At 36.6% G+C, this 16,916-nt stretch overlaps 1 protein-coding gene across 1 annotated transcript in view; it reads left to right on the top strand.

Annotated features, from left to right (window-relative positions):
• Positions 1 to 16,916, top strand: part of ARHGAP42 (Rho GTPase activating protein 42) — a gene marked incomplete at its 3' end in the record, with an annotated part of 136,672 nt that overhangs the window by 85,952 nt on the left and 33,804 nt on the right. Inside the window, exons 5-6 of the mRNA XM_084226694.1 lie at positions 6,563 to 6,664; positions 11,001 to 11,111. Of these exons, the coding sequence (XP_084082820.1) occupies positions 6,563 to 6,664; positions 11,001 to 11,111 (213 nt within the window). The remainder of the gene's footprint in view (positions 1 to 6,562; positions 6,665 to 11,000; positions 11,112 to 16,916) is intronic.

Genomic DNA, 16,916 nt, shown 5'->3' with positions numbered 1-16,916 from the left:
AATGAAAAAGATGTCTTTGAGAAAATATATTTGAAGTCTAACATTCTAGCAATGAACCATTTCCAGTCCGTTGTTGCAAAAGTCAACATTTCTGCAGTTGCTGTAAAAGAGAAAGAAAAGGGATGTGCCTTTATTGATCTCTACAGAGTTCACTGTTACCTTCAGGTTCTTCAGCTGACAAATGTGTCTGACTTGATCTATATCCAAGTCTTGCTGTTTTATTTATGTGCCAGTTTCTACAGTTTCTAAGCCTCAGTGTGAGTTGGTGAAAAAAATATGTACTAATTCTGGGTGAAGGGAAGAAAGAAATCATCATGGCCACGTTTCACAATGTTCACTTGCTTTCTAATTAAGGTATTCTCCACTTTTCAAGGTACTTACTTCTTTTTTCCAGACAGTTTCTTTGCAATAATTTCTGGTTTAATTTCCTTTCTTGATCCTTTCAAAATAATTTCTTGCAAAACATGTTTATTTTATGGTTTCAACAAGGATGCTGTTTAGGTGGGATTTATTAAGGATTGGTTTCTTTAAGTGTTAAATATTAATTTTGCAACAAACAAAGAGTTAAAAAAATTCTTTATGGACAGATAAAAGATGTAGCTAAGAGATAAATAAAACAGCAAAATTATTCCCACTAAAAAAAGGGAAGTGAATGAGAAGGATGACAGAGGCTCTTTTTGGAAAAATAGAGAGGAATAATTTATGTAATTATTCTGAAGATACATGTAACGGTTTTGACATTAAATACTGCACACAAAGTAGTGGTAGACCATTATAAAAATACCAGATTTCTTGATATTTCCTCTGGAAAAGGAACGTCAACTTTAAAATATAGCGATTTATGCTTTATATCTAAAAATACAGCTAGTGGGTAAAATTCGTAGGAATCATGCCGATGATTTGTATATGATAAGTTATAGCATGCAATCAAAATCTTTCTGAACAGGAGAAAAACTATCGGACTCACTTGAGTCAACTTTTTAATAACCTTCTCAGCAATTGATCTCTGGACTTCTCACAGCCATAAATATTTGTAAAACAAGAGGAAGACAAGAACACCTTTTGACTTAGACTTCTAGCTGGCATGCCTATAATTAGATGTATCTCAAGCAAAATTTATTTCTGAAAAGAATTTTTTTTTTGAGGTTTTCTAATCAGTTTTGAAATAAAACTATGCAGGAAATCTGAGCAGAGAGACTAAAACCAGGAATTAAACCTGGATCCAGTATTAGATGACTTAAGTCTCTCAAGAGGGTACTGGCAGTTAGTAAGGCTCCATTAAATGCTGTAAGGCGAGTATGTGGTTAAGGGCTTTCCTAATGGGGTTCCTAGAAATTTGAAGCATTTCAAACTGTAAATATTTTTGAACTGATATAAGGCTTGACACACCTGAGAATGGTTAAACACTATACAGAGACATTTACAGTGTTTAGAATCTGCAGGACTTAGTCTAGACAAAAGGTGTTGATGACTTACATGACTGACTTATATCAGTGTAAAACACACCAAGGATTAATATTATGTAATTTCTCTTTTTCTGTGCTTAGATTTTTCTTATTGCACCCTCCCAGTTATCTCACATGGATTTGGGAGTTTTTATCATATGTTCTATCTGATATTTTGAAATAAGTGGTTGATAATTTTCCAAGGCAGAGAAAGGATGAAGTTTACTGCAGGAAAGATGTGCAAAGATGAGAGAAAGCTGGAGTCTGAAGGGAATAAGAGACAGTACAGAGATCGGGAATTAGCACCTTCCTTATGGCCACATGCCTTAAGCTTTGTGTCATGGCTGGTGCAGTCTGTTCTGGTAACAGTGCAGCACAAGCTTTCTTATCCAACCACATCTCTTCTCCTTGGGGATTGATCCAATGTGGAATCTAGGCAAAAGCAATCACGTCTCCTAAACTTTAAGGAGATGTTTTTGCACAGAAACTTCATTTGGAAACCTCCTAGTATGTAGAAAAGTAGATTTCTCAGTCTTATGGGCACAGATTGCTGGGACCAGGATTCAGACGGTTCATTTGGGCAGTGGCTGTGTGTAAAGTGTTTTGAGGGCTGCAGAAGAACAGGCTAAAGCAGGAATAAACTGAGTCTGTGACTCCACTTAGGATGTGCCTGTGTGCTGTGAGTCACTGACTGAGTGTGTGAGACAAGAGCTATTTTGGCATAAACTGTTTATTCTCATCCAGAACATGAATCACCTGCTTCTGAGTGTATCTTTTTTTTTGATAATTTGTATTAAGTAAACAGATTTCAGAGGCTTCGGTACATCCAAATATGTGGGTTTTGCTGGCTCAGTGGAGGACCTTCCAAGCAAAGGAAACTCACTCACCTGTTGGGGCCAGTATTTTTTATACTTTTCCCAGAAACATGTCTGAGTAATCAGAGCAATGCCAGAAACACTGTCCTTCTGCAAACTTATTCCCAGGAGTATCGCCGGGTGAAGATGCTAGTGCAGTCCAAATTGCCAAGAGATCTTTACTCGCATTTTACTTTGCTTAGTCTTTTTACTTTGTCAACTTCTGTCTTTGAAGGAAGAAGATCTTGTTAAGTTAAAATCTGAAAAAGGAGAAATAAGTTGATCAGATGTACTGTCTCTGAAAATGCTGCACGTGGGCCAGAAGTTGTCCTGGTGACAAGACAAGCTCCAATTTGTAGTTTTCTCTTTAACGTAACTGGTATAAAAAACTGTGGAGGCTGAGCAGATCTGTGGCAGTATAGAGGTGCAGTCTGGAGAGAGATGGCAGAAGACCATGAGAGTCTTCAAATTCCTTGTTTCCTTATGGATGGTACCATGGAGATCTTTATGAAGTTTCACATAAGATACAATGTGTCTTAAAACCACAATTAGTTTATTTGAAGTTGTTTTTTTCTTGTTTTTGGCAGGTGGGGGAGACTAATCTGTTTAGATGTGATCATTTAATTTTCTGTTTTCCTTTTATACATATAAAAAGAGGATGTGATGTATAATTCACAGGTTTTGGTATAGATCATAGCAGAAGATAAAAGCCATGGGAGCCACATCAGGTGTATCAATAGTCCCCCTCTAGGCATTGACATGTATATTGTGTGCTATATGTCGGTATTTCAGATGGTGAAGTCCTGTTGTCACACCTTTTTCTTTGACTCTCACTGGGCAGCTGAGACTTCATGCTCTTTTCCAGCTCTTGTTAGTAAAAGTTATGTTAATGTCAATATGAGCTCAAGTGGCTAGCCAGACTTTGGGTTACTCATCAATATCCTTGGTTCTGAAACAATTCACAAGATGAGTTCATACCATAAATCTGGTAGGGAAGGAAGGAAGGCAGGAAGAAAGGAAGGAAGGCAGGAAGGAAGGGAAGGAAGGAAGGAAGGCAGGAAGGAAGGAAGGGAGGGAGGAAGGCAGGAAGGAAGAAAGGGAGGGAGGGAGGGCTACCTGGGCTGGATGATCCCAGTCTGAAATAGGTAATGCTGTAGGAGCTTGCCCACAGCTCCTTGGCTCATTCCTTTGATCTGACATCTGAGACAGCAGAGGCAAAGACAATATCAAGTCCACTACCAGCACCCAGGACTCATTGCCAAAGGCTGTGTCAAATTACCTTCTGAGGTAGTGGTCTAGTGGACAGGCTATCCAGCACTGAACTCAGTAGCTTGTGACCAAAGGCTTAAATACTGCAATCAGGTCCTTTTCCACTTCACAATTACATGGGGGAAAAAACACCTAAAAATTCTCTTGACATTTTTCATTGCATCAAGTTTGCCCTTGAGTATTTCCTGAAGCTGATGACTTTGACAGCTTTGTCACTTGGATTTTAAAATAATCTGATTCATATTTCTAGTCTAGCACATAACATCATTATCTCAGAAGATAAGACAGTATGTAACTAACTGCACCTTTCATTCAGTGATCAACTGAACTGAATTTCTGTTTGTGACCCAAGGTGCTGTTGAGATGCACAGGCTGTTCTTGCTTCATCATGAAGAACTGGCACTTGCGTATTCTCCAATAAAACTTTGGCTGTGGAACTGATCTGTGATTTCAGTCCCACAGAAGCTGATTTCTTGGCTTACAAGTTATTTGCCACCACTCTGGCCTTCAACCTTCTCTCTTTTTAGAATGTGTTTGGGAAAGATTTTGGAAGATAATTCTTGTATCTTCTTTTCACTTGCTAAACAAAATACAAACTTTTATTTTTCCTTTTTTGCCTTTTTGTCCTGGTGTCTGCTTATCTGTAATTAAATATAAAAGGCATTAGTAGTTTTTCTCTACTGTTATTTAATCTTTTGTTGGGTCAAGTGCCTTCTTTTCCTTCTGCTGCCTTTGAAGATATCTTTGTTGTGAAGTAGGGAGAATATTAAATTGTGTATATTTTTCATACTAAATATATTTAAACTTTTTGCAGGATAGAAAGTATATGATGTGTTTTACATTCTATTATAGTTACTGTTGTAAGCTTTAGTCATTGGAGCTAATTATTAAGTGGTTTGTTGTTGCAGCTGGTTGATAAGTTTTAATTCATGTCATTAAATTCTTCCTCCTATTTCTTATTTCTCTGACTGACCTGACTTTCCCATAATATGACTAAAGAAAACAGGGTGGTGCTACAATGCAAGCCAGTTATTTGTTTTTGTATAAAAAAATTTCTAGAGAGAAAGAGGTCAGGGAGAGAATCACTGCAGTTCTTAAAATGACCTGATGTTACTGAATGATGTCCAGTAATTAGTTTTTCTATCATTAATAGCTTTTGCACATGTGTAAGTAGGACTGTTTGTCTTGAAGCTTTTTTTGTTTTCTCAAAATATTCAAATTATTAATCATTAGGAATTAACTAAGATTATAAAAATCACTGGCAGAAAGTTGCTTTTATTTAGGGAATAAATAATTTTTAATTAAAATTTATAGATTTATCATTAATAATACTCTGATGGGATATCAACTTTAATCAGTTCTCCTATTTCTTGAAATTTGACACTCTCTGAAGCATGGAAAAGCTTTTGAGAAACCTATTTTTTTCTTAAATTTCAGATTTAAATTTCAGAACAGCAGGTTTTATAAGATTTGAAGTATGAATTCTGAATTTGCTGGCAGAATGTAAGATATTTTTTAATTTACTCAAAGTAGTAGCTTTTTTTTGTATTATGTATCAAAATAGTTTTACAGTAGAAATGTGAGGGTTGGCTGCACATGATGGGAAAAACAAAGAGGAGTGGGAAAGGAAAAAGGCAGGATAACTTTTAAATGAGACAAACTTAAATATTCAGACACATCGAAATATTATTGGAAACAGACTTTTGGACCAATTTCATTTTGCAACCACACATATGCTTTTCCATCATCCTCGTCTTTTAGGAGAGTGGGTGGAAAATAACCGTATTCGTCTTAAATGCAAAGAATAGGACTATGTCTTTATCACATATTTTATACTCATCTATGTCCTCCACAGTGAGGGGTTTTTTGAGGGTTTTTTTGCTTGTTGGGTGGGGGTGAGGTGTTTAGAGTTTTTTGTAGCTTTGTTTGTTTGTTTGTGGGTTTTTGTGATTTTGGTTGGGGTTTTTTGTTTTTTGGGTTGTTTGTTTTTTGTTTGTTTTTTGTAAAAAACAGTGTGGCAGTTAGGTAGACTTAAAAAACTTGGGGAAGATTATTTTGTGTCGAGAGTCTACTTGAAAAGATACCACTTACATAAAATCTCATGTATATTTACTATGGGAAACCATGCAAGTCTGTCGTATGGGTTTGTTATTTATGGAAAAAATCCTGCTTGCTATTGCTTTTAATAATTGAAGCACTTCTCCTTCTATCTTTAGTTCCACTTAAGAATTCAACCCTAAAAATACTGGAACCAACAAAAGTGGTTTAATAGTGAGGCATATCTTGGCACTGTCAGAATCCAGGACATCCCTCTGGCTGTCCTGAGCAGCCCAAACCCCTGCCAGGGGTCTCAGAGACCCTGGCACAGAGCCCAAGATGCCTGCAGATTTGATTATGACCTGTAGAGCAAATTACCAAGCTTAGATGAAGATCTGCAAGCCACAAGAGTTTAAGTAGAATGATAATGAATTTATCACGGGGTGAAAAATAGATTTTGGGGTTTCTAGAATGGGGGTTCAAGGGGCAAGATGGAGGGATCTGGGCGTGTCCAGCCTTTCTCCTTCTTCTTCTTGGCCTCCATCTTCTGCTGTGATGTTGGCACTTTTAGATTGGTTTAGAGTAAAAGCTCACTGTCTAACGTAGGTGATAGGTATTGGAAAATAACTGTGAACATGTTATATGTAGTTTTTAGTATAAAGACATAACACCGCCCCGGGGGCAGGCAGAGTGTCCTGGGCTGTCTTGCTGAACAGACCTCAGCTGGACAGGAGAAAGAATTTTATAGATAAGCTACAATAAACAACCTTGAGACCGAGAAATGAAGAGCTCTGACTCCTTCTTCAAGCACTGGGCTGGGAAAAGAGACTTTCCAACTTTTCTTGGGGTCACTCTGACCAGGGAGAGGCCCCAAGAGGCACCTGTTATTTCTTTTAATATTTAAGTTAGCTGTGATATTTAGTCAAATATTTCACTTGGGAATGCTTTGTTTTTCAGGATGGGAAGAAGAAGTTTGACAAGGAAAGTGAGAAATATTATTCCATCTTAGAGAAGCACTTAAATTTGTCAGCCAAGAAGAAAGAATCTCATTTGCAAGATGTAAGAACTGAATACACTCTTACCTAATTTCACATTTGCATAGAAATCATTATTACATAATGGTTCTCTTCAAGACAATGCTGTATTTTATTTAATGTGAAATTGTGATGGTTTCTGGTCATGCTTGTTGTGACTATAAACTCTTGACTCGGATGAATATGATCCAAATAGGAGTTAAATATTTGAACAAAGCAATATTCTCTGTTTGCAACTTTATGTATTTCAAGTACAGCTAATGTTTATTGGTTGCAACAATGGAATTATATTAGTACAATTAAAGTGTGAGTTTTAGAAGGTGTATGGGGAACACTGGAAAGCCAATTAATTAATTGGTTCTAGGTTTGCTAGTTAATCTATTAACTGAAGAAATTGAACCTCTATTTCACATAAATTCTAACCCAGAAGACTGAACTGAAATCACTTTAATGATGCTCTTTTCTGCTTTTTTCCTCTTTTTCATCTTATTCTGAAATTGAGGCTCCTGAAATTTCCCTGAAATTGTATCTATAACTTCAGCTGTATGGCTGATTCTTTTCTGTTAAAAAAAAAAAAACAAAAACAAAACATGAAGACTTCTGGTTTAACAGAAAGATTCCAGGGCTTTTAGTATGCTGATAGAAATTAATATAACTTGTCTTTGAAGCAAATTACAATAAACCCAGCAATATGATATCAATGAGACTTTGGGAATTGTGCCAAAAGTAGTTTAAAATCATTTTGATGGGATTACTGTTGTCATGGTGAATCTTAAATCATGGAGGTTAGTTTGCCGATAGAATTTTCACCAAATATGTGACCATCATTCAATCATATGTTCATAGGAATTTTTTTTATATTTACCAATAATATTATAATTCAAATAAAATAAGGCTTAGAAATTAAAAATGTTGAATAATGTCTATATGGCTGAATTGCTGTTGCTGTCTATATAATAATCACTCTGTAAGAAATTAGTTATGTAGGATTGGTTTATTGTTCCACTTGTATGTCATGGCTTTCACTTTTCCCAAGTATCTTATATTTTGATGAAGAAGCAGTTTTGTTAGAGGCTAAGGCCCAGCTGAAAAAAAAAGAAATTCTTACCAGATTATGGAAAAGTGAACTTAAACACTAATTTGTTCTCAAATACAAGCTAAATAAAATATTTTACTCTTGGGGCATGAGAATAATTACAGTCTAAAAGAAGGAACTGAAGTGCAAAGAACAACTGTGAATCTCGTAAACTATGGTAGAATAACAGTGGATTTGGCTCACAAGAATAAACTAATGGAAAACCAGAATAATTTTTTCCAGTGCGTCCTTAAGTGACATATCTGGATTTAAAATCTTGTAACTGAGGCTGAGGTTTCTGATTTCTAGATTCCTGCCTTGTAAAGAATAAAGAGTATAACTTGGCATTTCTGTCTTTCGTCGTTTTCTACCACTGTAGATGTGCTGAATCAGCAGTTTAGACCCACTGTAAGAGAAGGTACAATAGCAAATCAGTACCAAAATTGTTAACCTGGGAGGCTTTTGGCCTGTGTCTATATTGGATGCAAAAGGAGGCCAAGCTCCATTCCTGACCTGAAATCCAAGACAGCTCTTGATTTGCATCCCGAGTGGTTTGGGTGAGCCCCATTTATAGCCCAGATGTCCAGGATGGAGTTTGTTGGAGCAGCCCACAGCAGAGCAGGGCACGAGCAAAGAACCAAGCAGTGATGGCAGCTGGGGCTTTGGTGCCCAGGGCAGGAGATGGGAAGTCCATGCCTCAAGCCAACATCATGTATTCAGGATGGTGGAAATACTATTTTTTGACTGCTACACGGGAAAAAATACTGTTTCCTTGAATTGATTGAGTTTCTTGATACCTCATCATTATGTGGGTTAAAAGTAATGGGGTGAGCAAAGACCTTGTGCTCTGTTGGGTTCTTCTACATATCTCACTTGAGTACAATTGAGACCACCTTAATTAGGTATATGAAGTTTGATGGTTGAAACATATTTTGCATATATTCACCTAACTGAAATATGTTGGATATTTTAAGAGCCTGCTGATGCAGTTTACACAGGTGACTGGTTTTTTTCCTTTAGCATCAAAAAGAAACTTCATAGTAGCATCTTTTCACTGCCTACAGCAGCTTACAATGAAGGAGAAAATGGGCAAAATTGAGTGAATGTGAGAAATCTAATGAACTTCTGATTTTATTTCTCTGAAATCTGTTCCAGAATCAGTCTCCTAGCTTATGTAAAGTTCTGGTATATATATTGAGGTGATAGCCTAGATCAATGAAAATATTACTTACTATACATCATATCATACAGATAGAGACTCAAAATCATATCCATCAGATCTCTTTATTTTTTACATGCAGTTCTAAATCACAGAAAAACATTAAAATACCTTCAGCTTTTGAAACTTTAAGATCACTTTCAAAGCAGTTCTTACAAATCTGAATCCTTTGGTGTTAACACATTCATAAGCTTCTACAGAATATATGTTTGGGGAATTCTGATTTAGTCCCTTTCACTGGTGGTGATTATGGCCCTAAACCATATCTGAGATGGCACTCGGTTGTTGTAAGCATCATTACAACTGCAACCTGCTTAAATGCTGTTCAGAGTAGGGATGGATTTAATTAGGTGTTTAAATACTTTTTCTGAGGCAAAGCCAAAAAGAGACAATTTCTAAAGCTATGTTTCATTATTTATGTACAATTAAATGAGAGAGCTGAGATCTGTTTCAAGTGCTTATTGATGGCATTTGTGTGAGCAAGGCTTTGCTGGATCACATTCCAAAGTGGTGGCAACTGCTTCTGTTCAGTTATGTAGCACTGTCTTTATGATAGATTATTATTGTGAAATAAAGCTATTAACAGACTATCAGGAAAAACACTAGCCAAACACACTATATGAATGGCAAATGGCAGAGTTCATTTTAAGGTAGAGCAGTTCATTATTGGAATTTTGAGTGCTTGATTTCAGCTTCATATTATTAGTTTACTGATTTTTTTTTTAATAGACATAGAAAGAAAATGCTGGCAGTGAATGATTTGAAACATATCCTTGAGGCCCATGTGTTGAAGTGGAGTTAAAACACTGGGCTAGGGAGGTGGATCAATATTGTTAAAAGCCTGTACAGCCAAATCACAATAGTAGCTTGTCCTTGAGTAGAGAAGCAATCTTAATTATATATGGTGCTATTGATGGCCAAATCCTGCCTGAAGGAAAACACTGACTTTTTACTTTTTTACTGTTAAAAGTACTAAATCTCTTTTATGGTGTGTTTGCTGGTTTGTAGTTTGTTGTCAAGGGAAGACAACATCACGTTTTCCCAATTTCCCTGCATTTGTTAATTTTAATTCCGGAATTAAACTAGAGAATATGCAGAAGTATCCTTCTGTATTTTAACTGACTTACATCAAAAATAGGTGATCTTATTCATGTTGTTAATCTGCTGTAGTATTTTGATCAAAGTCTAACTAATACAGCCCAAAAGGGATTTGCATGAGAAAACAATATGTTATGAGGAAGAATGAATTAAAATGGAATCTGCATGTCTTCTTTAAACATTATCTATGTGCTACACTGCTTGTCTGTTAGTTCCCTCTCCTGTGGCTTGTTTAAGTTGAGGATAAAAGCCTATTACTCTTTATCAGCTGATAAGAGTTAATTCTTTAGCTGTTTAGGCAGAAGACACTGTTTTGATACTGGTTCTCCATGTTGGGTGGTATTAGTCAGGCATTTCTGACAAGTACTGCCTTGTAGTTCTGTCACTTGAAAATTAAAACTTGAAATATATTTGATTTATGAGGTTAGGGATTTAAATATGTTTACATTCCAAGAACATATGACTCATACTATAAAATAATAAGTTGCAAGATGTCATTGTTAAAGACAGCCTATTTGAGAAAGAAAATATGTTTTTGTGAAGGTATTTGAACCTGAGAAATAGATACAATTTCAGTGCATATGATACTTAAATATTTCAATAGAAATAAGTATCTTTTTGTCTGTCCTTGATTCATTTCTATTTCCTTTTCTAAACTTTCATATACCAAGTACCTGCTGCCACCTTTCTTTCCCTCCAGGCTCTCCTAAAAACTAGAATATTAAAGAGCAAAAAGAAAGAAGAAACCAAAAAAGAGCAAGTAAAAGCATAGGCTGAAATGTGTAATGTTAGCTTCTTATACTTGCATTTATCTTTTTTAAGTAGGTATTCTAATTTTCAAAAAGAAAACTGAACTCTTTGAAACTTTTAAAATAATCTCATGGAAGAGCTGTTTGTTAATGACATAACCTGTTTTTAAAGCAATACGAGACTAAACTAATGTTGTCCGCATTTAATTTTGTCTTTTAGGCAGATACACAGATTGACAGAGAACATCAGAACTTTTATGAAGCATCATTAGAATATGTTTTTAAAATCCAAGAAGTACAAGAGAAAAAGAAATTTGAATTTGTAGAACCTGTAAGTTTTATGTTTTATTTTCTTTAGAATGCATGCATATAAAGCTGAAAATTGAATTTAAAATACCAGTTTTTTTCTCCCGTTTTAAGTTTTGAATGCAGGTTCTTTGTATATAGACAGACATTAAGATCTTGGCTTGGGCACTTTCCATGTTTATTGAAGGATTATGTTAGAGTTTAGTATCTACTGTGAAGTGAAATGTCTGATGACTTGAAGTGTGTGTAACATTTTAATGGGACATCATGTAATGTTGTGTCTGAGCAACACATAATCGATGTTTCCTAATACCATGATTTAATGGCTTAAATTTTGAGCCAGTTTTTTCATTTAAATATTGTGTGTAGGCAGTATACACAGACATTGTTCTGAGTTACACATGAAGTAAAGTGAAAAATCAATTTTTCTGTAGGATAGGTAAGTTTATCTTTTTGTTGGTGGAGTCATTTGCCTTTACTTTGCACATAAAAGAATGCATATGTTGACATGCCATTAAAGAGTAAGATAAAGTTGTGTTTCAGTGTCCAAATTTAAGTCTGGGATTTCCTTCTGGACTGTGTTTCCATCTCCCACTCCTAAGTCTCTGCTGTGTCAGTCAGGTCCAAAAGCAGCTCCATGACATGCCAGCATATTTCTGTGGCCTGGTAGCAGTGTTACTACTGTTCATGTCATACAGACAGGCCTGGCTTGCCAGTTGCCTGATGTAGTTTGTATCTCTAGCCCTGACAGAGAACTTCCAGTGCCATGTGTCCCTTCCAATTAGGCACACTGAGCACAGCAGAGTGCTGGTTGTCAGAGAGGAACATGATGAGGGTAACTTTTTCTCCACACCGTCTCCCAACTTCCTTGTAACTACTGAAGCAGCACTCTTCACTGTGAAATGGGTTGAATTACATCTCTAACACCCTGTGTCACCAAGGAGAGCTTCTCAGATGCCTTCTTTCCATGAGATGAGAGTGTATTGTATACTGAATGTTTGACATTGATGCAAACTAATGAACCTGGTTCAGCAAGCAGTACTTTCAGAAATCCTATCTTTATGGCACACAGCTGCCAAATCTTAGAGACTAAAACTTTGCTCGGATTCCTAAATAAGAACATTTTTCTACCTGTCACAGATTAATCCAGAGTGTGTGTCTCTGTCTCCTTCTGCAAAACTCTCACATCCTGGAAAAATCTAGCTATTTTGACCTAGCTCTGACCCTAGTGTAGAAGACTTTATGCTCCTTTAATGTAATAGAAACTTTCTGTATTGAAAAGACCTTGTACATTGGAAAATATTGTGCAACTGCACAGTAGTTAAAATAGGTAAAATTTACTTTTAAGTGTATCTGTTTCCATACTGTCTCAGATCAGTAGGCATTCCAGCCCAGTATGGCATACTTGATGTTCCAGGGGAAGGTACAGGAAATACTCTGGTGACTGGGTAATGATAGGCCTTGCAGGTAATGTCTTCTGCCTTTGGGTGTGAATTTATTTATAATCAATCTGTATATAGATGGAGCTTAAATTATAACATCAGTTACAAAATTTTGAATCTTCAAAACTCGTAATTCTTGTTTGTAGTCTGTTGCATACAACATGCTGAAATAAGAACATTTGCTAAAACCCATAAGGCATGTGCCTTGTGTGAAAAAGTAAATTAAAATACACCATGAAATTTAAAAAAAACCAAACTAAACAAACCAAAAAAACCCAAAAACTTCAAAATAGGCTTTCTAAAATTCTTGCTTATGTAAGAGGTGTTGGAAATACAAGCATGTATTCCTAGATGAAAGGTCTAGATAAGGAGAAAGCCTAACACTTTGAAATCAGGTATCAAAAGAATTGTATTATTAATTTTCCTCAGTGTGCTTTATGAATGTGCATATGGCAGGTGATGCCTGGTGATGTGTCCATACAGACATTCCTCCTCAGGAGCTCTGATGGTTGTGAGACATTCTAGTGTATGTGCTGCCTGTGCCTCTGATTTACCAGCACAGTGTCATGTCTTCAGATAATTCTCAGTCTGACAACTTGCTAACAGACTCGCTGAAGGAAAGTTTAACAAAATAAATCTGTTGGTGCAATGAAGGAGGAAACTGTGATGCCCATGCAAAAGAAGGATAAGTTTGGGGTGTGGGAGTAGAACATGAAAAGCAAATGATCTGTTGAACATCCTTTCAAGACCTTTAGTTTTTCTATGCCAAAGGATAAAGACAGTCTGAGAACCAGAGTGGGAAGCAAAATTTGCCAGGTGGGTTACAGCTAGGACAGTGGGAGTCAGTAAAAGTGGAGTGTGTTCTCTCCTTCAGGAGACTTGGGAAAGATTTTAAGGTACAGCTGCTAATGACTCATACAGTGAATAGAAGATTATAATATTTAGAGTAGACTTTTGCAGCTGCTTCTCAGGCCCTGGGTTTCTCTTTGTTCTCTGAATCTTGATCAAAGTGGTTGCTAATGTGTACTAGTGTGAGTAACTGGCATATTCATATTTGCAGTCCTCCTAGATCTTGATTTTTCCAAGGAAAAAAAAACCTCAGGTTTTTTATGCAGATAATGCATTTAAACTTTTTCTGAAGGACAAATTAGTGTTCAAATTTACAGCTGTATAAACAATAAAGCAAATCAAGTGACAATAATCTGTCTTGCTAGCTTTTCTCTTGTGATCCTGAAGAAGCTAGTCCAAGCCAACAGTGCTTTCTGAGGATGTTATGCTAGTAAAACAATGCAAACACCTTCCTAAAGTTCTGCTTTGTCCTTTGGTGATGCCAGGACTTCCTTGTCCTCTAGAAATCAGGGCACAAAGTTCTTAAGCAGTAAACTATCTGAAATGTGAGAGGTGCTCAGTTAAATGTTTATTTAAAGAGAAGACAAAAAGAACAGCCAAGTGAAAAACACTGCTTGTAATTGCATGCATTTCCACGAGACTTCACAGTGAACGTTAAATTTGAATTTCCCTTTCTTCCATTTTCTACATTATCAACTGTGTTCACTTTAATCTGAAGAATAAGCTCTATATTCTTATAAATAAAATGAAAACAGGGAGACAGGACTTCTGGCTGATGTGCTGCAGGCCAAAGGTTAAATTCCTCCCCTATCCAAAACCTAAGTACAATCTTCTTCCTGTGAGAATGAAACGACCAGGCAGTCTTGAGGTCAGCAGCTCTACATAAAAATAAATAGAGTCTCAAGAAGTAGTTGGATTTTGTTTCGGGTGCTCTGTTGAAATCCTCGTGGCTCTGGTGTGATGAGTAGCTTTGTGTTATGGAGTTCAGGCCTCAGTCTTTACTGATGTGAATGGTTAGGTACTCAGAATGAGGTAATGATAAGACACTTATTAAAATGAAAAATTGTTGATATGAAAGCATCAGGCATCGTTTGTGATGTTTGATGAAATGAACTGCCTCTTTATGTGTGAAGACCACCGCAAAATACATTCTGAAAATTTTGTTTGAAAGGAAAAGGGGCTGATTTTCGATTCTTGTTTTTAGTGTTTTTTGTTCTATTTAGTACTAATGTCTTCAAAGTTGTGAGCCTGCCTTTAACAGCAGTGCTTCTTCTAATGCCAGCAAAGAGAAAACCTCGCATTAAGTATGAGCCTAGGGCAAAAGACCTTGGCTTTTAAATCTCTTCCATACAATGCTATGGCTGTACCTGTTCAAACGGAAGTGATTCTGGAGATGCCTCAGCAGCACAGACCCATTGGGCACAGGGCATATTCTGCATTCCTGTTTTTCCACTGCTAGTGACATGTACATTAAAGTGAATACCATTCTCAGTGACACTTATCAGCACAGAGCTTAAAAATGCTGATCTAGGACTTGCATACCTTTCTTTTATTCCTATTTTTCTGAGTTCTCAGAGAGTGTTTAACCAGGAAGGCCTCAAGGCCAGATCCTCTGCAATGCACAACTGCCAGAATACCTGAGAAGTACTTTAACTAAAATTAATTCAGATTTTTGTCAGGGTTTTGGGTTGGGTTTTTTGGGTTTGGTTTTTTTTTTTGTTTGTTTGGTTTGTTTTTTTGTTTTTTGTTTTTGGCTTTTTTTTTTGCTGCTGTTGTATTTTTGCTTTCAGATAAATTCATCTTTGCTGCCATCTTGTGTTAAATATTTTCCTTGGTGTTTCTCAGTGTACTCTGTAAAAGTGTTTCGTGTGATGTAAAATGTTTTCCTTCAAGTATTAAAGCTGAAATTTATAGTTTATTCTCCTGAAATGTTCTTTAAACTGATCTCTGAAAGTCAGGCATAAACTGACATAGTGAAACTTTGTTCCACAGAGTTTCTTTATTGTAATTTTGGTGCGCCTTAGTGTGGTGATTTGGCTGCAGTTTTGCCAGGCGTTACCCCTGCACTAGGGGCGGGTTTAGCAGCAGGCTCCTGCTTGCAGGCTGTGTTAATCCACACATCCTTTTGACTGGAGCAAGTCGAAGTAAGCACAGAAGTAGTTGTGCTGTGACATCTGAAGGAATCGTGGCTGGGGACACTGATGAGTAACTGAATCTAGAGTGTGAGAGCAGGCTTCACATAACTGGAGCCAAAGCAGAGCTTTAGTTATAATTAGCATATTTTGTAGTTTATTCATAAAAAGGAAAATTAATTTTCTTTCTTTTCCTATAAGTAGTTATTTCCAGAATTATAGAATTAGAATTAGAATTATAGTCTAGGATTACGGAAAATTATAGAGCTCTTTCTATCTGTTTGCACAACTGGAGGTTTTTAATGTAAACTATTGTACTTGGACCTTCCTCAGAAACACTTGAATAATCAGTTTAATAATAATAATTTCAGGGTCCTTAGCTGAGGTAATAATTTCAGCTGGACAGATGAATCATGTTAAGGTGAGATTAATTAACACAAGATGTGGAGCCCTCTACTTGAGATTGCATTGCCTTCATTGCTTGATGGTGGAATATGGTTCAGGAATTCGCATCCACTATAGAGGCCCCCACAAAAAGTTGCTTTTTGTGTCCAAAGATCTTCTCAGTTCTTCAGGCTCCATGACTGGCTTACTGGGCAGCTGTGGGCTTGCACCATCTCTGCCTGAGGCCAAGCTTTCATCTGCTCCTGCAGTACCAGTAAAAACCCAGGGCAGAGTCCTTCTGCCAGCCATACCTTGTGTTTGTGCCCTCGCTGATGGTCTCTTTGCCTCCAACTGCTTTAACTTACTGAAGCAGCAAAAGAGCAGGCAGCTAAACAGGCTCTCAGTAGTCTCCTAGAGCGTAGTGGGAGACAGGGGGCAGAACAATTTTGCTGCAATTCTTCAAATAGGGCTGAGAGTAAATTTAAAGAAAATATAAGCACAGTAAAAATTACATCTTTACACTATTCCACTCAGAGTAATCTATGGTAACACAAAGCAAGCGCTTTAAATATGAACAGTGGCATTTTGGTTGCCTGAGTCTACACTACTTCAGTAGTCAATGAAGAGAGATAAATGTTTCCATTGGATTATTCATTCCATCCTGAGAGAGAAGTCTGAAAAAGGGAAAAGAATTATGCTCTGGAATACTTGTGGTTCTTTACTGAGTCAGAAGACAGCTTGGACAGCCAGTTAGTTAGCCCAGATGATAACAGTGTAATATACTAATGCAAATCTTTTTTATTGTTAAAATTTCTGTTATTGTCAATCCAAATTAATTTCTCTTTTTTCTGTTTTCTTTACCTTTTTTTTCATAAGCTAAATTATATATACCAAGAAAGCAGCCCATGATAAGAAATTAAATGCTTGTTATTTAACAGCAGGTAGGGTCACTTATAGCAATGTCAAAACTGCTTTTAAAATTTAAAGCAGAATCAGTTAGAAGGCTTTTAAAACTAAGAGATG

The sequence above is a fragment of the Fringilla coelebs genome, assembly GCF_963513975.1.
Source record: "Fringilla coelebs genome assembly, chromosome: 2".
NCBI classification, from domain to species: domain Eukaryota; kingdom Metazoa; phylum Chordata; class Aves; order Passeriformes; family Fringillidae; genus Fringilla; species Fringilla coelebs.
Note: the sequence above shows the minus strand (reverse complement) of the source record. Positions and strands in the feature narration are given on the sequence as shown.